Source organism: Anas platyrhynchos, chromosome 29 (assembly GCF_047663525.1).
Source record: "Anas platyrhynchos isolate ZD024472 breed Pekin duck chromosome 29, IASCAAS_PekinDuck_T2T, whole genome shotgun sequence".
Classification (NCBI taxonomy): domain Eukaryota; kingdom Metazoa; phylum Chordata; class Aves; order Anseriformes; family Anatidae; genus Anas; species Anas platyrhynchos.
This window is the reverse complement of record NC_092615.1, coordinates 1679389-1701971: the sequence shown is the minus strand read 5'-3', so window position 1 is coordinate 1701971 and position 22583 is coordinate 1679389. Positions and strand designations below refer to the sequence as shown.

Here is a 22583-nt window from a genome sequence, read left to right as displayed (position 1 = left end):
GTGCTTTTTCCGCTCCAGTGCTACTCTGTGTGTGCGGGTTTGCTTTTCCTTGTTGCCCTGCCTGGCTGATTATTCAGAAAGAAAAGAACAGTGTCACTTCTTTGCAGCAGGCGCATTTAAATGTGCTCTGATTTTTAGAAGAATGCAGTTTTCAGAGTTCCCTTTTTATTTCCGCAGCATTCATTAGCTTTAAGGCGCTGATAGACTGCTCACTTCTGTGTGATTCAAGATATTTTTCAGCTAGCTCTGTGGTCAAGCCATTTTCTAGAGAATCAGTGTCTTTGATCAAAGAACTTCAAATGTAATTTCCTGATACTGCATCTTTACGGTAGGCAGGGTAGCATTAGGTGCTCTGAAATACGATTTAGAAGGAGTGGTTTCGCATCTCACGGTTTATTTCCCCTGCCCATCAGGACGTACTTTGCATCGAGGAGAAACTCCTCGTGTACACATGCTTCTGTGCATGTATGCTCAAATGAATTAATGTTGTTAGAATTCATCGACTAATTTTTAATTATGTGGAAAATGAAAGGGAAGGGCTAAAATCGCAAATGGACACCCATCTCTTTCTTACCCAATTATTGCGCTATTAGATAATGTGCGTAGGTGGGTTTTAATCTGTACATCCAAATAATGGAAGTCTTTTTAATTATTTGCAATAAACTGTCAAAAACCCAGTAGCACAATTAAAACCAGTCAGTATTCACTTACCAGTTGTGCTCCAACTACGAAAGCTTTATATAGATCTAACAGTCAGGCGTTCCAAAAGTCCTCCTGATCTTCGTTCAGCCTCTTGTGCACGAGCAGGATGATAGCCTTTAATTAATTTCTCACTTGTGTCCCCTGCCTCGAGCAGCAGGAAGCAGGTAGCAGTATGGGAGGCTGTTCAATATCGGGGCTTATCGGTGCTGTTCAGCTCGTGGCCCAGGGCCTCGGAGCACGCTGCTCCAACTTGGGTTTGCTGATAGGAAAGTGAAGCCCCCAGGGAAGCTCTCCATGCTGTATGCTGTTCAGGAATCCTCATTCAAAACCAATTTAATCTTTATGATTTTCTTGTAAGGTGATTATCCTTCTTTTGTAGGAAGATAGCTGGGGTGCAAGCTTTGGAATAAAAGGACTGGGTGTTTGCAGTGTCCCGTTTGACAGACCTGCTGCCCCAGGGGAAGGCAACACCAGGTTTTTGAAGTGATTTGTGCACGGCACGGGTCCAGGAGGAGCCCTTCACACCCATCTAGCATCTTTGATAGATCCCTTTTATTTTGTGTTGAGCAATCTGGAAAAAGCAACCGCCTGTGAACAAGGCTTTAGTTGCTCCTGCGGCGTCGTGAGGACTTCGGTGGCAGGGAGAAGACAAACGCCTGGCTGCTGTAACCGCCGGGCCCTGCTCTCTTCAGCTTTGACTCATCATTTTCATACCTTCCAGCTGCCACGAGAGCAAAGACGAGGTGTCCTCAGACATCAGTGCTCTTTGGTAGGCAGCCCTGAAACACAGCGTGAAGTTGGGACCACGTGGCTGAGACAGCCTGGTGTTGGACTCACCCCCTTGGGGGCTCGAGCTTTTGTCTCCCGTTTCCCTTCTACTACCAAAAGCCCATCTGTAGGGTGGATGATCTGAGAGAAACCAAGCTCACCCACAGTGCTTTTTAGCTAGTTAAGCTTCTTTAACGAGGTGTCTTTCAGGTCCTGAGAGTTCTGGTGCAAGGAGAGGGGAAGGTTAGTCAGCTTTCCTGGGGAAGAATTAGCCAGAGCGCCGAGACTGCGTTCCCCGGGGCGTGATCTGCTTGCTCGCCTTACAAAACTGTGTCCTCCGTTGCTCATGAAGCTTTTCGCTGCTAATAACTTTCTCTATCTTCTCATTATTAATATCAATTTTAAGTCTCTGGCTTTAATGAGATTGTGTCTGGGTCTGCTGATGTGGAGATGGCCTGACAGCTGAATACCTGCTGTAATTAATGAAGTTGTGGCTAATGTTTAAATTTTCTTGGCTTACCAGGGTTCTCTTTTATTGCTTTCTGAGTCCTCCCTCATTTAATTAAATAAATTCTAGACAACTTTCATGAGGAGTTGTTTTAGTAAATGAGCAGTTACTTCGATGTGTATTTATTTTAGAAATCGATTGGATAGCCAGTGTTGTGTTCTAAAAAATGGGTTTATAGAAAAAAAACAACAGAATATTAACAGGAAAAGGGTTAGTTTGAGGGGGAAGGAGGACCCAAACTGTTCTGGTGGTCAGAGCAGCTAGCTGGTAGTTGGATACTTCTCAGCAACTTGAACACAAATGTAAAGAACTTTTTAATTTAATAGTTAGGTGGCTAATTAGGTGATTTGTAGCTAATGGCTATATTGCCACCAAGTCTAAATGCAATAACTGTGAATCATTAAATAGAAGTTAACTGATCTTTCTTTTTTAAGGCTGTGTTTGCTTTTCTTATCAACATGAGGATTGTGAATGGGAAGAAATCTCCCTTTGAAGAAAATACTTCCCCTGGGATTCCACTGAGTAACTGACTTGTCTTGAGGGTTTGTTTAACTTAATGTTTAATTTCACGCTGGAGAAAGAAGCCAGATTAGTAGTTCTGGAGGCTTTCTTCCTCCTGCTTGCTCACCGAGGAGGAAGAGCGAACACACTTGACCTGGAAAGTTTCTCACTGCGCTGTCTGCGTGGTCTGAAAAGTCTGCTTCTGTGGGCGAGGGGGCACGGGGGTCTCTGCCGCTGGGCATGGTGATTTAAGTGCTTTTTCACTGAGGTGTGGACCCTTCTACCACGAGCTGGGCTGTGAATTCGTTCCTAGGGAACGAGGGATCAGAAAATAGCAGTGACATATTAACGGGGACACCAAATCAATCCCAGATGGCCTAAAATCGCCAGGCACCTGCACATTCTTTTCTGCGGCACTTCCTGCTTCTGCCTTAGGAGAAGGCATTCCTGAAAATGTTCACACGTGTCCAACTGGCAAACTTTGGGCTGATTTTAACAACAGGATTTGCCTCTCATACAGCCTTTAAAACTTTGAGTTAATCCTTTAAACAGAATTTAATTTCCAATTAAGCCATAATGATACATTTCTAATTTTAATCTGCACTTGTTTTGCTGCTTATTCGCTTCAGCAGGCTAAAGAGAGAGCTTTCTGAAGTGAGAAGCTTTAAATTTATAAGAAAGCTTCGTATGGAAATTGCAAACCAGCAACAGAACAGTTATCATGAAATCTTACTTCCTGTATTCATCAGATATCTTAGTGTTTTTTTAATTTTCTCAAAAGGACGCTACACCCTTTTATTATACTTATGGGAGTTAAATCTTCATGTGTAAAAAAGGGGTATTTTAAAAGAAACAGAGTGGGTTTTGATTCACTTAATTCTGGTGTCAGATTAGCTGTTTGGGAAGAATTTAGAGAAGGTGAAGTGTTCAATTTTAAGAAATGCTTCCATTGATTCCCACCTGCATGCTTTTGGACACAGAGGAAATCTGTAGGAGAACTGGATATGCTTTTAGGGACATGTCCCCCTCTCCTTTTTTTTTTTTCCTGTATAGTTTGAGTCTTTCTACACACACAGCTGTACATCCAGCAAACTAGCCCAGTTTAAATGGAAACAATGAGGTATTTCATACAAATGGATTCCCATAAAAGCTAATATCTGGAAGCTTTTTGCATCATTAGCTATTAGAGCAAGTCAGTAATTGTGTTAAATGCAATATTTTTGATTTCTTACCAAAACATTACGTGCCCAGCTCTCTTAGCTTGAGTAAGATCTTGTAATGTTACTCTGCTGTTAGCTGAGTTAGGAACGTTGCTGATTGCAAATTCCTAATTGCTGCATGGAAAGGTAACTGCTCCTTTCTTCTTTGCTGTAAAGGAGCTGATACTGCCTCGCAGAATGTTATTCTGTCACCTTTGCAGATATTATTTGTTGGTTTTAATATAATTTCAAATCTTTTGAACCCATAGTGTGTCTACTTCTTATTTGGGGAGCAACTTCAGCTGTGCTGGAAAACTGCTTATGCAAAAGTATTTTGTTTAATTGACAAAATAGCTCTAAATTGATTTTTGACTTAAAACTTTATTTTTTTTTTTTTTAGCAGAACAGAAATGCTGGTGGAGGGAAATTACAGAATCAGTTAGGACCTGTCATTTGGGAAACATTTTTTCTGAACGGGAATGCCAAGCAGAAATAAAATAGTTCAACAAGCAAAGGCTTTTTCCTTAGCAAAGGCTGTCTCAGGAAAGAACTGGAATATTTAGCAATAATTTTCAACTGTCAAGCAGTTATTATCTTGGCCGCATAATACATAGATGGAAAAGCTGTAGCATAAGTTCACTAAGTTCTCATGGTTCAAGAAATTAATATGTTTGGTAAACACTGAGTAATTCCTTATCGTACTTTACTATTGAAATTCATATAGATGGTGAGTTGTCTCCAATTGAATCTAACCCCAGGAGATAAAGCTGGAGTTGTCATGAGACTTCTTAAGATTTTAAGAGTAATCTGATTCTTTTCTATAAAGAAAAGGCTCCTTTTTTAATTTGTTTTGAATAAAACCCCACAGTCCCTTTCTTCAAGCCTAATCCCCCCAGATCCCAAATTGTGCAGTATACTGGATTTACCTCATAAGGTATCCTTATAGGAAAAGGAGGAAGCGTTCATTTTGGTCACAACCAATGTCGATTTCCATTTTCAGTGCCACTTTTCTTCATGAACAGGTCCCCTTAGTCAGACTCGAGACTCCTGAGTCGCCTCAGAGCCTAGCTGTGAGACCTGCAGGGGTTTTACCCATCCTCTGCTTTGAAAGCCTTGACAGGATTTTGCTCGAGATCTTGGGTCGGGGTGACGGTAAGGCCTAATTTCACAGTATTTAAAAGATTATTCCTTACCAGCTAAAAAGCTGATGGTGCAAGGAGCTCGGAGAGAGGCCTGCTCTGCTTGCTCTTGATCTGTGAGGCGGCTGTCGGCGGTCTCCTACACGCGGCGGGGCCCGGGGGCCGCTCGCCGTTCAGGGGCAGGAGGCTGACGAGAGGAAAAACGCGGATCCGTGCGCCGGGGCGATGATATACGATAGCAATAACGAGTGATGGCTTTCCTTGGTTTTGGCATGGATCTCCCCAAGTGTTTATTGAAGGGAGCGTTCGTGAAATTAATGATACACCAAAGCCATTTAACGAGCTCGTTTTCGAGTGCCGCTTCAGTTCGCGATCTCTTGTGTTTCCTCATTTCCACGTTTAACTGCAGTGGAAAGACAAATGGTCGTGACCTCCCTATTACATTATGCTTTGAGGTAGGTATATACGGGGGAAGGCTAAAACATTAAAAAAACATAAAGCAACCCCCCCCCAGGGTGTCTTATAGTAGGTTCTTTAAAAGAAACCAACACCTGTTGAAGTACTTACTTCAACATTTGGCACAAATCCCAAGCAAGCCTCTTTTTTTTTTTTTTTTTAACAACAAAAACATATGTAGAGGCCAGGCAAAAAAGCACAGCTAGTTCTGATGTTGTGCTTTTAGTGATCTGCAGCTATGAGCTAGAGGGGCTGTGACTCATTAAGCGACACCAGCGCGGAGCGCTGCTCTAATTTCTCGTGGCGCTTCATTGTGTGTCAGAAGAAAGGCGGAGGGACCGTTTCTGGCTTTTTAGGTGGGATCTTTCTAAATCTGCAGGCTGAGGGGATTTATCCGTCCTTTTGTGAAGAAGAAAACATCAAATGCTTTGTAGCCGGTGCCTGGACAGTGAAGGCCTTTGAGGGTGCCCGTTGCAGTGAGGGGCCTCGTCTCCAAGAGCCATCTTGTAATATTTGGATTAACTCAGACCCACAGATAAAGTGAGAGCCTGTGTGCTTGGAAGTCAGTGTCTTCAAGGAGAGGCCCTGTGAATAAAGGCTATTTGAGGTTTTTGTAGCGCTGGTTTTGTGTGTGCAGCCCTCCTCAGGGCAATCTCGATTCCTCAACAGGGACGTCGCCATGTCCCAGCGGCCCAGTCCCTTTGCTCTGTCCTCTCTTGGTGGCACTGCTGCGTGTGGTGGCATCTTCCCTGTCAGCACTGCTCAGCATTGCTGCTCTTCCTATTTCTCTTTGCTCCTTTTTGCTGTTCCTACATTTTTGCTCCTTTACCAGAGGACTCCGCTGAGATCGCGTTGTCAACACGAGAAGTGCTCTCTCTTCTTCACCATGCTGGAAACATCTCTGCTTAACCTCAGAGTCTTTGTGGTAAAGCTGTAGAGGCAGGGCCACTTGTTTCCATCCTGCCACTTCCTTTGCTTCAAGAAAGTGTAGAGAAAAAACCCGTGTAAACATCCAGTTTGGGGGATGCCGCATTTTCTAGTATTTTTCTGAACTTTGCTCTTCAAAACTCTGGCGTTGCAAGGCAAAGGCTTTAGGATCTATTTGAATGAAACTAAACCAGATTTGTTGATGTACACACCACAGTGCCTTAGCAACCGACCTGCATCTAGGCCAAGAGCTGAACATTTAGTCTTTAAACAATCCTTTGCTACCAATCTAGGAATGTTCTTGCATTTCAGAGTGCAAAACGAGCCAGTTGACATCTAGCGAGGAACAACATACATTATAAAATACGTACTCCTCCACAGTGGGAGGAGAGGGACTTATGTAAGCTCATTTCTTTGCTACTTTAATTGTAGTTTCTTGAGGCCTTGAGATGCATCCCTGGGAGTGGGATTGTTGTGTTCAGATGATTCCAGATTCTCCTTTATCACTGTAAAATACAGCTTTGGTGGCAGCGTGGTGTCTTGAGTTGGGAGCGTCGCAGAGTTTAGTGAGAAACGATTTTAAATCTGGTACTAAGACTAAAAAATTGAGAAAAATCAATAGCTAACAGTATAATCAAAAATCCTAGCTCTTCTTAATGAGCTGTTGAGGCAGTAGAGTCTTGTGAAAGAGATGACAATGACAAGTCCTACTTCTAGTGGAAAAGAATCAACTTCCTCTCGTTTGCTTTTTTATACAACTACAGGGAAAACATCCTCAAATGTTTTAGCAGGGAGGTGTCATTCGGAGCTGAAGGGCGATACCTAGCATTTATTGAAACTTTGCTGGCTGTCACATTTATTCTCATGTGTACTTGTTCAGAAAGGAATTCCTTGCTGTTTTCTTGTTTGTTTGCTTTTTTTTTCTTCTTGAAAACCTGTATTGCTGCCCTTTCCAAAGGGCTTTTCCTAAGGCAAGAAACAAGAACATTTATCCAGTGGTGGAAAGCTACAGCTTGCTGCAGACATCTGTTAGCTAGATTGCTTAAAAAAATAAATAAAGGTGAATGTTTGGTAAAAGAATATATTCAATATGCTAAACTGAGATGACTTCCTTAGGTGTATATTGTACGTGTGACCAGCTGGTTAATTTTGATATTAGAATTACAGTTGGGCTGACATGGGTTTTTAATGTCCCAGTTTTCAGAATAGCAGGTGACATAAGAACCATGTGCTTTCACGTGGTTGTTATTTGATGGAAATTGAATGTGATTACTGACTATAAAGTTGATTTTTTCTACCATCCCTTTACACTATCACACAAGACTTAATGTGGCAGGTTGCCAGCCATACTTTGTGCAGAAGATTGACATCTACTCACAGAAGTTAAAGTCATGCTGTTTATGGATGGTATCCGTTCTCAACGATAACTGACACGGTGAATAATTGAGTTAGTTAAAACTGCTGAAAAACACCTGTGTTGCCCTTACACTTTCCTCCTTGTTTTCTTTCAGTTACAGCTGCAGAAAACCCAATATTTGCAACTGGGACAGAGTCGTGGCCAGTACTACGGTGGGTCTCTGCCAAATGTGAATCAGATTGGAAACAGTGCCATGGATCTGCCCTTCCAGGTGAGTTTGATTAGGGTGTTTCTTTCTGTTAATGCTATTTTTTCCCTCCCAGGAGACCATGAAATAGCTGCCAGTTCAGAACATAACACCGTGGCCTCAGCAGACCACCGTGTTTTAAAAATTTTTTGCTCTTTTGTAATGGAACATGGTTGTGTATGGGATGAGTGTGTATTTTGGTATCGTATAGATTTACTGTTAGCTTATAGTTCTCTTGTCCTTGGTTGTGATGCTTTTGTGTCAAGACTAAGCAAGGGCAATGCAATTTCTTTGCCAGTGTTTACTCATGGCAAGCTTGGTTGTTGGTGGTTTTTTGTTTTTTGGTGTTTTTGTTTTTTTTTTTGGTACCAGATTCATAATGAAATCTTCTGCGAAGATGCTGTAAACTCAAAGCAAAACTGGAAGTAAATAACTCAGGGTGATGTAGAAAGTGCTGGTAGGTGGAAGTGTTGAAGATGACAGCCAAGGTGTATGTTCCATGGAAATAACGTGTGGATTTTTAAGGGAGGAAGAAGGAGCTTGGGATGGAAAATAAACAGCTTTCAGAATAGTCCCTTTTCTTTGGTCTGGCTGAAAAGTAAATGCAGGGGTCTACTAGCAGTAATTGTGACTCCAGTGGTGATGCACTCTGAACAGAAAACGAACATTTTATACAAGTGTTTTGTTCCATGTAAGCACGTTGGACAGAAGATATCGTGTAGTGGATAGGATTAGATGTTGGATACTTCTGTGACTCTTGATTTTTATGTTTAGTCGATGTAGGGTGTGCAAAGTAATTAAAACTTCTGTATTATTTTTCCTCGTTTGAGTAGTAACACATTTTATCTTGTGAGGATGTGGTAAAAATTAAATTTCTCAGTTTGTGGTTTTCTGTTGAAGGCTGGCTTAATAAATACAGAGAAACTATTGATGACGACTTCTAACTGTGCTTTTTGACATACATGTGGGCAGCTGAATTTGTGGTTCCTCTTAGGACTTTGAATCTTGTACAAAAGGAGAAGCAAATGGCTGTTTTAATTCAATTGTTTTCAGAGAGTACAATGCAGAGGGTCACAATGTTTTGAAGCCTTTAGTATTACTTCATAGGCATTTGGACTTCTCAAGATCCGCAGATTTTGTCTTTTTCTGGTAAGGGGGTTCATAGTCACTGTTCTCTTTAATAGTATTTCAGTATTTTTGTGCTCGATGGCCATTGCTCACAGCTACTCTATAGTGAGTCTTTTGGTCCTAAAGCTAACAAGGTGCTCAAAAGTGAGTATTCAAAAATTTGTGAATGACTACAGGAGGGTACAGAAACAAATTGTCCTTAAACTCCAGGTTTTTATGTGTTCTTTCACACACAAAAAAATATAAAAATCCAATGTTGGTACTGTTACAGATAACAAATGGTGACAAGCAACAAAAAAAAACCATGTCTTTGTGTCAGTGATGAATGCTTTCCAGATTTTTCAAGTTTAAGCTAAATAATGATGAAATTGCCAAAAAGATACTTGCATGATGTGTCGAGCAGGTGAAGCCTGTGTGGATGTGAGCGGGTTAGTATCTGAGCATCTTGGTTCTTTGCATTTACAGCACAACGGAGCTCTGGCAGAAGCCTTTGGAGCAGTTCCTGTCTCTTTGGTAAACAAGTATTTAGGTTTGTGCAAATACGTATTTAGGACTGGTGTACTGTTTGCCCAGGTAGATACGTATTTTAGCACACGTTACACTTTTTCTGGTATGCACAGTATTTATCTGATTCACCGTCCCAGCTCCAAAGGAGTTATGGTCTGTCACATAAATACAGGTTTTGCCATGCATCCCGGTTTGGAACATGCATAATAATTCCTGTACAGACTCTCCGGACTTGCTGTGGTCTGTCATGTGATTACTTATGATTTATGGGGGATTAATTTGTTGCAGACGGTGGTTTATTTGGCACTGTCTTGGCCTGTGATTTAAGCAATCTCTGAGCATGTGCACTCAGCCTGCATGTTAAACTCCATTGGGAAAGGAAGAATGATTACCCAAATGCTGCTTGTCACCAAGGGGCACCGAAATGTAAGCTGTTAGTGGGTACCTCTCCTCACTTTCCCTCCTCATCTACCTTGCTTGTTTTTATTTCTCAAGTCAATGCCTTGATAAATCTTAAAGGGACACGGTTGCTTTAGAGCACTGAGCTTTTTCCTTCCCATCTGTGAGTATTTAGTTTGTTTTTTCCTTTTTTTCACGTTTTGTGGAGTTTTGGTTCTGATCTCAAATCCTTGAATATTTTTCAGGAAGTGAAACGGTTCTAGTTCTTCATTTTCCAAATAACATTGATGCTCAGATCTGTTGTTTGTTCTTTTGCCTTTTTTTTTTTTTTTTTTTTAACAGAATTGTTTGCTACAGCTATGTACCGTGTGCCCTGCAGGGGTGGGCTTATTTAACAAAGACACATTGTCTGGTGTTTGGTCCAGAGTAAGTTTTGTGTGTTGGTTGCTGAGAGAAACCAGAACTGTTGGGGCTGATACCTGTTTTCTCAGGTGTTTGTAGTCTCTTCTGATTTTTTTTTTCCAAGCAATTTAGGGATTCATCTGAGATTTATTTTTTTTTTTTCCTGGAAAGCCAGAGAACAACATTTCCCAAAAGTTCTCCTCTGTGTTAATTGTAGCCCTGTCTCTGGCAGGGCATGGTCCATGTTTACTTGTGCCACCTTTACACTCAGATCAGATTTTTTTTGAGTTTTTACATGCAAGTTGTGCCATAAAACTTAAGAAATAGCAATCTTTGGATTCAACTTCATCTGTATACTAATGTACATTGGGTTCCTTTAAAATTCCAGGTGAGGTCTGCATTTGGTGTTCTACTGAGTGGCTTTTCCTTTTTTTTTTTTAATGTTGTGACTGGGACCATGACGTGGGAAATGGCTTCTCCTGTTGGTGTTCCAAGCACACGTGTATTAATTTGCAAATTTTGCAGACTTCTGGGATAGAATCAGTGTGACAACAGTACAAAGAAGAATTTCAGACTTTTTTTTTTCTCTTGGAATTATGAATATTTTTAGTTCTGTGTGGTGTCAGTTAAATAGAACTAGGTTGTTGTTTAGTACTTGTAGCAGAGATTAAACCAACATGTTTTAATTTAGATTACCTAAAATTGAGATGCTCTGACTGGAGGTCTCCAAGTCTTCGAGCAAAAGAACTCATGCTTGCTGAAGCAGAACACCGTGATCCTAACAGCAGGAACACAGTAAGAAGTCACTGTGCTCTCCTGCTAGTGACATGTTGACTAAAGCAATATTCTGCTGCATATAAAGTGTTGGCCCTTAAGCAAGAAAATAAACACCACAGCCACTTTGCACCCATTTATGCTAACACAGATTGGATATGCATAGAGAGAAAAGAAGCTAATGTTAGCTTAAAAAAAAAAAAAAGGAAAGTCAAGAGGTGCTATAAGGAGTTATTACAAACAAAAGACTTCAAGCTTAATGCCAAATTTCTTTTTAGAAAAGATCATTTAAAATAACCAAAGCTGGACACTTTACATTTTTTTTTAATGTGGAAGCCAGATGGCTTCATGGCTTGGCAGACAGGACAGTGCATTTGCCACGTGCAGCACCTAAATGGAGGAGGAAATTTTGGATTTCCAAGCAGATGGTGTTGAGGGACTCAGCAAAGCTGTTCACATTGGCAAGGAGTGGAAGGCTGTGTAGCTTTTCTCCCTCGAGGCCCATATATTGCTGTTGAAGTGTGTGTAGAGGCTGACCATTCGGTACTTCCTTTTTCCCCCCTGCAGGTATGCTCTGGGAAGGGCTTTTGAAAATGTAGACGTTTTCCAGATTAGCGTGGGAATTCATCTTTGTGCTTTCCGTGGCATCCTTGTTCTCTGAAATGGGTTGCTGACAAGGAAACACTCTCAAGACATAGGTGCTGATAAGATTGAGAGGGAATTGATCCACCTCAGTTTACTGCACAACTTAACCAAAATAAAAACCACAAAAATACCCAATGCTCTAACTTTTTCCAGACAGAAGAGGAAGGAAACTGCTTTTCTTTCTTTCTTTCTTTTTTTTTTTTCCCCCCTGAATTTTGTCAGTGTCCCCTTAAAATCATGGTGCTGAAAGGAGGGGTGAGAGAAAGCGGCGTGTTCCTTAAAAGCTTCAGGTGACTGTTAGGAGCTCTGTGCATCTCTTCCTGCATCTCCTGCCCTTGTAGTTCAAGCTCTGGTTGTCAGCATGTTCCTTCTGGATGCATGCTGCATGCTACACCAAGGGAATGTAAACAGCAGTTGTCAGTAGGCTCCCTGTCACAATCACTGCTGGGATTTCAGAGATACAAAGGTTGGAGAGCCGTGCTGATTTATGAGGGGCAGATCTAGCGCAGTCTGCCTCCACTTGTCTCTAATCTCTGTCTGGAAGAGATAGCCTTGGTAATTGCTTTCCATGGCTGTAGTGAAAATGGAGAAAAAATGTGCGTGGTTCCGTTTGTCCGTGTCTTTCCTGGGTTTTATTGCTTAAAATATTAGAAGCTTTAATACAATATAAGTAAGTTTTGGCAGACGGCTCGTGCGTGTATTTTTCTGCTTGTGACTTTATGCGTGTCTCTCAGACTCCCTTTCAGTCATCTGGGTTGGACACAAGCAGGACAACTCGGCATCATGGGCTGGTGGACAGAGTGTACCGGGACAGAAATCGCCTGGGATCCCCACACCGACGCCCTCTCTCTGTGGATAAGCATGGAAGACAAATATCCTTTGGCTGACGAGCTAGCAATGAAAACCTCCCTTTTCACCAACATCGTATTTCTCAGTTCTTACAGTTCTCTTGTTCCTCCTCTCCTCACCTGTCAGCAGAGTTGCTTCCCATCTCTGAGCAGTTAATGTCATCTGCTTTTTCTAAACGGTGATCCAGTCTAAAAATACCACAGAATCACAGAATCTACTATTCTGTAAAATAAGCATTTACCTTTCTGTTTGCTCAGCTCTAGCTGGGGATAACAATACACACGAAGCTGAGAGGGACTGAGATCCTTTGATGGAAAAGACAAGGCAGTATTTGTGGAACTGACTTTCCTTTCAAAACTGAGTAAATCCAAACCTGAATAATTCCTTGCGGTTCATTGTGCGTTTCATTACAAGTTGATTCATAAGTTTAACATCTGCTGAGCACCATTTCTTCTTGCTTTTTGTGAAAATGAGTTAGCTTATTTTTGCTGACTGGCTTGAAACGTGCCACAGCCACACTGACTTGAAGGGGCTAAAGGGAATATGTAAGTGGGAGAACGGAGAGGCGATGGCTTCTCAGGAAGAGTTAAACATTTAGAAAGGGAAAAAGAGGATGGTTGTCCCGTTGCTTAAACATTACAACAAGCAAGATAATATTTTGATTTGATTGTCCTTGTTAAACTTGGTATGTTCCCCATAGGGAGTCTGCTTTGCCTTTCTTGTGTGAGCTTAGTGGTTTTGACAGGGCAATTTGAATTATTCCTTAGGAGAAGATTTCAAATAGACTTGTTGCTTGAGTAAGAAGTGGTGTTCTTCCCCTTAACCGACTGAATCACGTAGACAGCTGTCCATACGGCACTGTGTACCTGTCACCTCCATCGGATACAAGCTGGAGAAGGTTAGTAGCACAATGGTGTACCTGTGTGTTAGTATTTGGGCTGGGTTCTCTGATACTGCAACACGTTGATGTGCAAAAAAGGCCTTTGTTGTTCCCCATATCAGTTGGTCATATGAATCTCCGTGACTTAACTGAATTTAGAGTTTTTTTCTTCTATCATGCTTATTCATTTAGATGGCCAGCCTTTAAACTCAAGGTGTCAGCCAGTGTGATATTTTTAAAGGTAAATCTTTCCAGATGTTGTAAGGCGTATCCTGAAATTATGAAGTTGTAAAAGACTCAGCTTTCTCTCAGTGCTCAGGGACTGGTCTGCCAATGCAAGCATTTGAATGGAAAGGAGCACTGAGTTGCCTGTTCCTACTCCTTATGCTCCTGGCCCTGGAGGAGCAAAGTGGTGGCCTGCATTCACAAGGGAAGGACAGTTTGTGATGTGAGAGGTGTTGGCCATGGAGGTTCCTGTTTCCACAACACATGTGCATCCTCAAACCAGTCCTTTCCCCTCTGTTTATAGCAGGAATACTTTATTTTCAAAGACTAGTATAACTAGAGGATCTATAAGCAGCTTTCAGCTTAAACTGCATTATTTGATCATGCACAATCTTAACAAAGCATATCAAATTATTTTCTAACTATGGTAAACAGTTTTTCCTGTATCCCTCTCAATCCCATTATTGAAACAATTACTCTTCAAACTTGAACTAATTCTGTTGTGTTCTGTGAATTGATTGTTTCACAAAGAAATTATGCCTGGTGTATGCCAAATATAGATTTTGTTTTTTTAATGCGGAGTGAATGCAGGTTTTCCTGAGTTGGTTGCAATTATATGAGATTAAGCATTCTTTCATTTAGAGGAGCTGACAATAAAAATAATTTGTTTTGCCTTCTTTCCAGGACGAATTCTGATTCTGCCTTGCACCAGAGTACTATGACTCCAGCTCAACAAGAATCCTTTTCAGGAGGGTCCCAGGACATGCAGCAGAAAAGAGGTAACAGAGAAAACCACTAAAAAGAAATGTTTGTTGTACTAGAAGCATTGTACTTCAGATTATATGCATGTGTATTGGTGTTCATCTATTGCTACATGTTACTTGTATGCATAACATTTTCTAGATTTGGTTAAAGAACAATTTGAACAAAGGACCTCATTTACTCTTCTGTATACTGAAGTCCAGAAGAGCTTAGACAAAGCCAAGATAGAGCATTTCCCTGAACTCCATATCCAGTAGTTCTATGAACTTGTCCTGTGGGGAAAAGTAATCTGGACTTGTGGAATGCTGGTGGTTAGATGGCTTTCAGGGGTGCTAGAGGTTTCCAGTAGCTTGTAGACAAGTTAGAGACCCCCTGGCATTTCACGTAGGTTACTGAGCAGCTGTTAACAGGCTGCTGGGTCCTGAGTGCCATAGCGAGTTTTATCACCCCAGTGGAGAAAATTGCTGTAATAGGTGTTTCTTTTGGACATGGGTATTAATTTGTCAATTTTACACTAATGACTTGAGGAATTTCACATTGTTAACTTCATTAAGTACTAGCTATCAAAAATTAAATTCTGGAAATTGATTCTGCATTGAAATATTAAAGGTGGCTAGTTTTTTTCCTGGCAAGTTAATCTGATATATATCTGATTTTCCATCTGAGACCAAAGTTTTGATATGCAAAACTGTAAATCTGTCACAAAACCTTGAGAGTTTTATGTAATTTTTCATATGCAGTTGCTTAACAGGATATATTGACTCTGTGATAGAACTTAAATCTTGAAGTGCGTGCACGCTGAAGACCAGAAGCAAATTCAAAATATCTTGACTTTTTCACCTAGAGACCTGTTATTTGAGCTGGCTTTCAGAATATGTATTTTTCTGAATAAGCGTCTCACATAAACACTGTGACAAGCAACAAAAACAATGGCATATAATTAAGATACAGTATCATGAAGTAGCAAGACTTCATCTAGTTTTTATGGGATTGAGACCCCTGGTTAATATGCCCTCAGTGGCTATGTTTACAAATGATACTCTCTAATAATATTTCCAGTTACAAGCTAGGAGCAGCACAGCCCTCAGGCACTAACAATTCTGGTGCCCTCTGCTGGCCCTAGTTTCTGCTGTCAGTTCAAGAAATACATTAAAAGCTCCTAAATCTGTCTTAGAGAATTTATTCCTTGAACAACACCCCAGAGACAGGTGGATGCACATCGCGTGGATGCCTGTGCACTGTACTGCAGCTCTCCCAAATAATGCTTCTAGTGCTGTAAAGCATTAAATAGCAGCCATCCCATAGTGTATGATTAAATTAATATTTAAGCGGATTGCCTTGAACAAGACACTTGGAATGTGGAAAACTAACAACTTTATAGTGTTTCTCTGTCCCAGGGAATACGGTTTGGGTTTTACCCCCCCAGAGTTGTCCCATTGGCCACCTGTTAGATGTAACAGGTGTATAGCACCTCTGTAAAATGTGAAGGGTAGGAAAAACTAGGTACCAGCATACATTTTTCCATTTAGATGTAAATGGATGAAATTGGACACCAAAAATTTTAAAAGTACTGAAGAATATCTGTGTGTTTTCCTTTTTTTGTTCTAACTGCAGTTTGAAAGTTCCTTGAATGTAAGACAAATCACATACCCACTTTTTAAAATCTTGTTCTGCTTGTAGCTAACTTTTTTTTGACACTGGGAACTTCTCCATGTTCATACAATATTATCTTAGTGTGTTTTGGTGTTTGCTTTTTTAATTTTGATGATCTCAAAACAGTAGAGTACCACCCCATGCTGATTAATAACAAGAGTTTTGAAAATAGTTAAACTCCTAATCTGAAAATGTATTTCTGAGAAGCATCCTTTTGTTATCGTTTTTTTTAGTTTTATTGCTGACTGTCCCTGGAATGGAGGAAACCACCTCTGAGGCAGACAAAACCCTTTCGAAACAAGGATGGGACACTAAAAAGGTGGGAATCTCACATTTCAAAGTGAAGAGGTTTCATTTTCTAAACATGTTTAGGTAAACTAATGCTCCAAATATTGCCAACCAGAACAAACTACTTCCAGAGCTCAGAGATGAAATGCTATATTTAGCAACATATCATTAAACATTAGATCAGAAAGGCACTTAATATGTATTTTATTTGATTATATCAGGAGAAACTCTTTAAATTTGGGGCTTGTTGGGCCAGTCATTAAAGGAAACAAAGATGACCAGCCTTTTCTAAGACCTTCACAGAGCTCTTGTGTAGAAGAATAGCTCTAGAAATGCAATAAAATTTTCTGAATAAAATACCGTAAGCAGTAATTTCAAATATCTTTGCTTATAAACATTTCTTCCTTCTGTTTTAGACTGGGTCATCAAGACCTAAATCATGTGAAGTTCCAGGAATCAAGTAAGTTTTGAGCATCTTTTAAAAGAGCATTGAGATCTTTAAGAAAGTACATTGTACATTGAATTTCTTCTTGAGTAGATGCAAGATAAGCCAAAACTAGTGTTAGTGTCCCCTTGTCTGTTACAAGTTGGTTTATCAAAAATACCATATATCTTTCTGTATATGGCCACCTCCCTTTTTTGAAAATGGTTTTGTACAGATCTGTCCAGGCTGAAATTTAAACTCAGTTTTCTTTTTTCCTCTCTCCTTTATTTAGCATCTTTCCATCAGCTGACCAGGAAAACACTACAACGCTGATTCCTGCTACGCATAACACGGGTGGCTCCCTTCCAGACCTGACAAACATCCATTTCCCTTCCCCTCTCCCAACACCGTTAGATCCTGAGGAATCCACATTCCCAGCCCTGAGTAGCTCCAATAGTACCGGAAATCTTGCTGCCAATCTGACTCACTTGGGCATCAGCACTGCCAGTCAGGGTAAGATCACAATTCTGCACCGTTTTAACAGATTGTCCATAATATGTCACTTGTCTTACAGCATGGAAGTCGCGTTGCTGAATAATACTGTTTTGTCTGAGGGGTAATTCTACTTCTGTTCACTGACTTTCCTTTGTAAACAAGGTTTTCTTAAAGCCATTTCTGTATGACAAAGTGATAGAGCTGTATTTAGTTTTGACTTACAAATATCCTTACATTTTTTTCAAGTTCTTCATGCCCAAGTCTGTTTTTTTGTTGTTTGTATATAACTTTATAGGACAGACTATAGCATCCAAAATGTGCCTCCCTTGTAATTCATTGTACTTAATCCCAACAGCATTTGAATTGTGGAAATACCCTAAGTAGGCCTTTGTTTGCATTCCTTTAGAATATATTTTTTTTCCAAATAAGGATTCTTTTGGAGAAATAGCATTGCTTGCTTCACCTGAAGCAGATTTTGTCTTTTGAGCAGTCAAAATAACATGGAGAATTTACAAGGTTTGCTAGTTTTAGTAAGCTTGGTTGCCTGATTTTTGAAAATATCCGGAGTAGTCAGGATTCATGATATAGAAGGGCTTTGGGAAGCAATACCAAGTGCACACTTCACTCTCACTATGGTGCCTTTGTGTTGAAATCGTTGCCTTTTGAGCGTAGTTTTTGTTGCAAGTACTTGCAAAATGCTGCTGCTGTTTGAGCTGTTCAGCATGAGTCTGAGCTTTGTTGGGGCTTTTGCACTTTGGCAATACTGGTAGTTTTACTAAAAAAAAAAAAAAAAGCCACGCTGGCAGTTTATAATGTTCATACTGATCAACTGATAATTTCAACTTAAGCAAATGGCCTAAACTAATGATTGTTATTTTTTTTTAATAGTTTCTCTAGGTCCTACTTGTGAGCACAGGGTTGCGTTTTATTGTCAGTGACAATTGCAGCCGGTTGATTCCTAGAACAGAAGAAAAGTGCTCTATCCAAAAATAGAAATGTATTTCCTGTGTTAGGCAGGATTCATTTACCCACTTAAAAATCCTCTCATATATTGGTAAAAAGGAAATAATTCTAATCAGGTTAATGTAGTGTTATGGCTGAGCAGTTACATTTAAGAAGGAAGCAAGAATACAGTTTACCCCTCTAAGTAGAGAGGAAATCAGCAGCTTTTGGCACCCTTCAGAAAGCTTTCTGGTCTCAAAACAGACTACACAAAGTTTCAGGGATGGGCTCTCATTCAAGTAGAACGTAGCAAGGCTTTGTTAAGATAGGTGGTGTGTATATAAAAAGAAACAAACTACTTCCATGGAGTTAGGCCAGGCTGGGTTGCTAAATTTTTTGCACTACCCGTAATTAGCAGAGTAAATGGTATAAAACCAAACCAGTAGGTATGTAATTGCTTTGAAAACATTTTCTGATCCATGAAAGATACTACAAATGAGAGAGGTGCATTCATTGATGATTTTGCTGCTGCTTGTTGGAGACTCTCCCATAGTTTAAGCAATGGCGTAGTCAGTGTTTTGGCTTTTTTTAACTGATATTCTCAAACCTTCCTTTCCTTTCTTTATCTCCTAGATCTTGAACGGAAAATGTAAACACTTCTGAGCCTTTTGTAGGAGCTCTGTGCATTGTGCAGACATGCCTGTAGCAGCCCCAAGTAAAGGTGGGGAAAAACACCTGTCAGGTTATGAAGAACTGCCAACAACTTAGGCTACACATTTGTGCATTTGAGGTTGTCAGTTCGCTGACATGTTCCATGAGACAGTGTTGATTTTTGAAAACATCGTGCGGGAAGCCAGGCAGTCTTCAGAATCTGCTCAGTTAGAGCCAGTTTGCCTGCTGGCTCCTTGGCAGCCCGGACTTCCTGGCTCCCTGGCAGCCTGCCTGGAAGCCTTGAGCAGGTGCCAAGTGCTGAGGAGCTCTCAGGCTCTTGTGAATTCCTCCTTTCTGGCAGCTCTGGAAGAACAGCTCACTAGAGAGATTGTCCTGAAATTGCTTTCCAGGGTGTCTCAGTTCCTCTAGGGTGAGGCAGAAAACAGGAGAGGTTTCAAAGCTTGCAGGTTTTGTCTTGAATGTGAGTAAAGCTAAATTACTTTGTAGTCTGTCCCTAGCCTCTGCTAGGTCAGGGCTCTTTAGAGTGCGAGGGATATTTCCTGCCTTCCTGTGCTCTGCTATGCCATTAAAATGGAGTACGTCCTGTGTAACCAGTTTTTCTTCTGCATTTTCCATTAAATAGATGTTTGCTTTTTATAATAACACAAGTGCCTTCTGATTAGTCTTGTTACATGATCTGTTATCTTCTTCCTGAGGTTTCAGCTCTTACAAATAGAGGAGAACATGCTGCTCTTGGACTCTTTGTGTGTGCAGCCCAGGGGTGTGCGAGAACGGTGCCTATTGTTTCCATAAACCACTGGGGAAGCACAGTGCTGCTGGAGCTGGTCTGCTTATTTCAATTCCCAGTCAGTATCTGTGCACCGTCCTGCACAACTGTGACGGGTTTAGGTCCAGGATAAACAACCACAGGGATCTTCCTTTCTTCCTGATGCTGTTTAACCTGACAAAGTTGCAAATTAGCTAATGAATTTCAGCCTGATTGGCCTAGGCACATTCACCACTTTGCGTCGTCAAATTATGCTGTACATTTTTGACAGATCAGGCAATTACCTCTGTACCAGTATCAATGAACTGTTGCTCCGTTCCCATTTGAGCTCGTTTGTTCCTCACTGGCAGGAATGACGACGACGCCAGCCCCTTCCCAGCAGCACCGTCAGCCCACCGTCAGCCCTCTCTCATTGAGCGCAGACTCGAGGCGACCACAGTCACAGCAAATGTCTCCTACGCTTTCCCCTTTGTCACCAATTACTCAGGTAGGACCTCGCTTGGAGAATTACAATTTTTGGTCACAGATGAATTGTTTTACCCTACCTAGGGGAGGGAAATGACTGTAACTTCGTCTTTCTTGTTCTGTAATCTTTAAATGTGTTTGTTAATCTGTACCTTAAAAAGTGAGAGGTTTGTAGAGGACACAGATTTTACTTTGACTTTTCTAAATCCTTGGTAAACATCAAGACACTTTTCTTTTGAAGACATTGTCCATGAAATTTGGAAGACATTTCTCTAATCCATATAAGAAGCACAGTTAGTTTTTAAAATTGATTTCATAAGTACAATTCCACAACTGAGTAGGTTATCAATTCCTCATCTGGACATTCAATTGGGTTTTTGTTTATTGTACCCTGAAGGTGATATTAAGTCCCTTGAAACGTATTCTTGAGTGTCTTTAAACCTTTAGTTAACATTTAAAAATGCAAGATTGACTTAGTGTGGATCACTTGATGTGAAACTTGACATGCTTGGGGAGTCACCTGCCAGTGTGGATGATTTTAATTTTTCTTTTTAAGGCCGTGGCAATGGATGCGTTGTCTCTGGAACAGCAGCTTCCCCCATATCCGTTTTTTACCCAGACAACTTCCCAGCAACAGCAGCAGACCCAGGTGGCAAGTACCCTGCCTCAGAATACTCCTTTAATGCAGACCTCTGGTTTACAGCGAGGAACACAACTCCCCCCACTCTCCGTCACGGTACCTTCTACCATCCCGCAGTCACCTCCGGGTAGCCAGACCCAACCATCAATGGGAATAGACATCAACTCGGTAAGCTGGGGCAGAGCTGAAAAAGATAAAGCTTTCATTTTGAAAACGTAGCATCAGGGTTCAAGCTGGACAGCCCTTGTGATAGGTATACTTCTAGGTGGAGTCTGAAGTAGAATGGTTTTGATTTAATCCATCTTCAAATGCTTTACAGACAGAATTTGGTTTTCGGGTGTGCTTACGGTGGCCGTAGTTTCATAAAATGGTGTCACTTGTGACTTCATGTTTAATTAGAGCAGCCTGAATCCTGGCTATCAGCATTTATTTCACACCTTGCTGCTGTTGCATTGATACTTTTTCAGGCTGTTAAATGTAATGCACCACCAAAGTGCTGTAGGCTCAAGGAGTTAGCAGAACTTTGATCAAGAAACCTGCTAACAAGCAGTTTCCCGAAGTTGGAGAGAGCCAGGCACCTTCTATATTTAGAAAGCTTTCATTTAAAGGATTTATAGAGCATCATACATTATTATCCTCCAAAATTGGATTTGTAGCTGCTTTCAGATCCTGATAAGAAGTGGAGTATATACCTACATAGTAGTGATGATTTCTGGGCAGATTTCTTTTGTGCTGGTTGTGCCATGGTTTGTTGTGAAATGTTCTCTCTCTCTCTGCATATAAAGGTCCAGAATAGAGAGCGAGATCAGGGTAACAAGTTAGCTGGGGAAGAATTTCACAGCTCCTTCTTTGGTCATTCTGCCCCTGCTCTATCAGATCTCGGTTGCCTGACCTGTAGTGTCCTCCTGGCAGTGTTATAATGACAGTGACTGGTTAGATAATAGGCAGAACTCATTCTTTATTGATCTAGCACTAGACCATGGATTTCATTTGTGGATGAAATTTTAATGATTTGTGCTGGTAAGTGCTTCTTGAAGGAAGCTGCTTCCCTTTCAGGATTAGAAGGGGAAGAAGAAGGCCAATTCCAGCAGTGGAAAGGATACCGAGCTACTCAAAATGTGTCCAAATGTGTTGATTCTAACACTTAGGTAGCTACCAGTACAGATGATTTTCATTCTTTGCTTTCTGTGTTGCTTTCCTCATCCTAAACTTCTTTATCACCTTAACTTTTAGGGTGCTATGCTTATCTTTTAAAGCAACTGAAATTGCATATAAATAAAGTTCAAAGCTAGCTTATCACAAAGCCATTTGAGCTGTGCTACAGTCTCACTGACAACTCCTGTGCAGGTTTTTAAAGAAGCATTGAAATTCCTTTTGCTGTAGTTTGGATTTCTGTTTAAAGTGCATTCGTAGCAATGCATAATATATAAAAAGGTTAAGGTATTTTCTTGAGATCCGTAGAATTTGATGTCAGAAAGCATTGGTAGTACAGCATTCTCCTGCACTGCATAGCTATCTGATTAAATTACTCCTTTTCTTAGATTATTGGATTGCAGGTTTCCCTCAGTCATCGGTAAATTTCTAAGGGAAATATAATAGGAATTGCTGTACTTAGTTTACATTAATTCCTGCAGCATTCTATTCAAATGCCTTTGAGATTTTTAATTTGTTCAAGCCTAGGGTTCTTTATGACCAACAAAAAGGTAAATCTTTGACAACGTGTTCTCAGGAAGACTGAGAACAATATAAACATAACTAACATTAAACCTGCAAAACGTAGCCTGAATTTTCAGACAGTGTCTGTTCCATGTCCTGGGGTGAAATGCAGCTTTGAGAAGGATTTTGGTCTTTGTGGTTACGCAC

At 40.7% G+C, this 22583-nt stretch overlaps 1 protein-coding gene across 5 annotated transcripts in view; it reads left to right on the top strand.

Moving 5' to 3' along the window:
* CRTC1 (CREB regulated transcription coactivator 1) overlaps nt 1-22583 on the top strand; it is a 52588-nt gene that overhangs the window by 11427 nt on the left and 18578 nt on the right. For 3 of the 5 annotated variants that reach the window (XM_027472385.3, XM_072029333.1, XM_027472382.3), the window contains exons 2-11: nt 7712-7828; nt 9398-9445; nt 12394-12531; nt 13345-13406; nt 14298-14392; nt 16262-16347; nt 16733-16776; nt 17033-17253; nt 19966-20102; nt 20637-20888. In XM_027472385.3, coding sequence (XP_027328186.1) covers nt 7712-7828; nt 9398-9445; nt 12394-12531; nt 13345-13406; nt 14298-14392; nt 16262-16347; nt 16733-16776; nt 17033-17253; nt 19966-20102; nt 20637-20888 — 1200 coding nt within the window. The remainder of the gene's footprint in view (nt 1-7711; nt 7829-9397; nt 9446-12393; nt 12532-13344; nt 13407-14297; nt 14393-16261; nt 16348-16732; nt 16777-17032; nt 17254-19965; nt 20103-20636; nt 20889-22583) is intronic. The other 2 variants (XM_072029334.1, XM_027472383.3) reach the window with 1 other exon arrangement.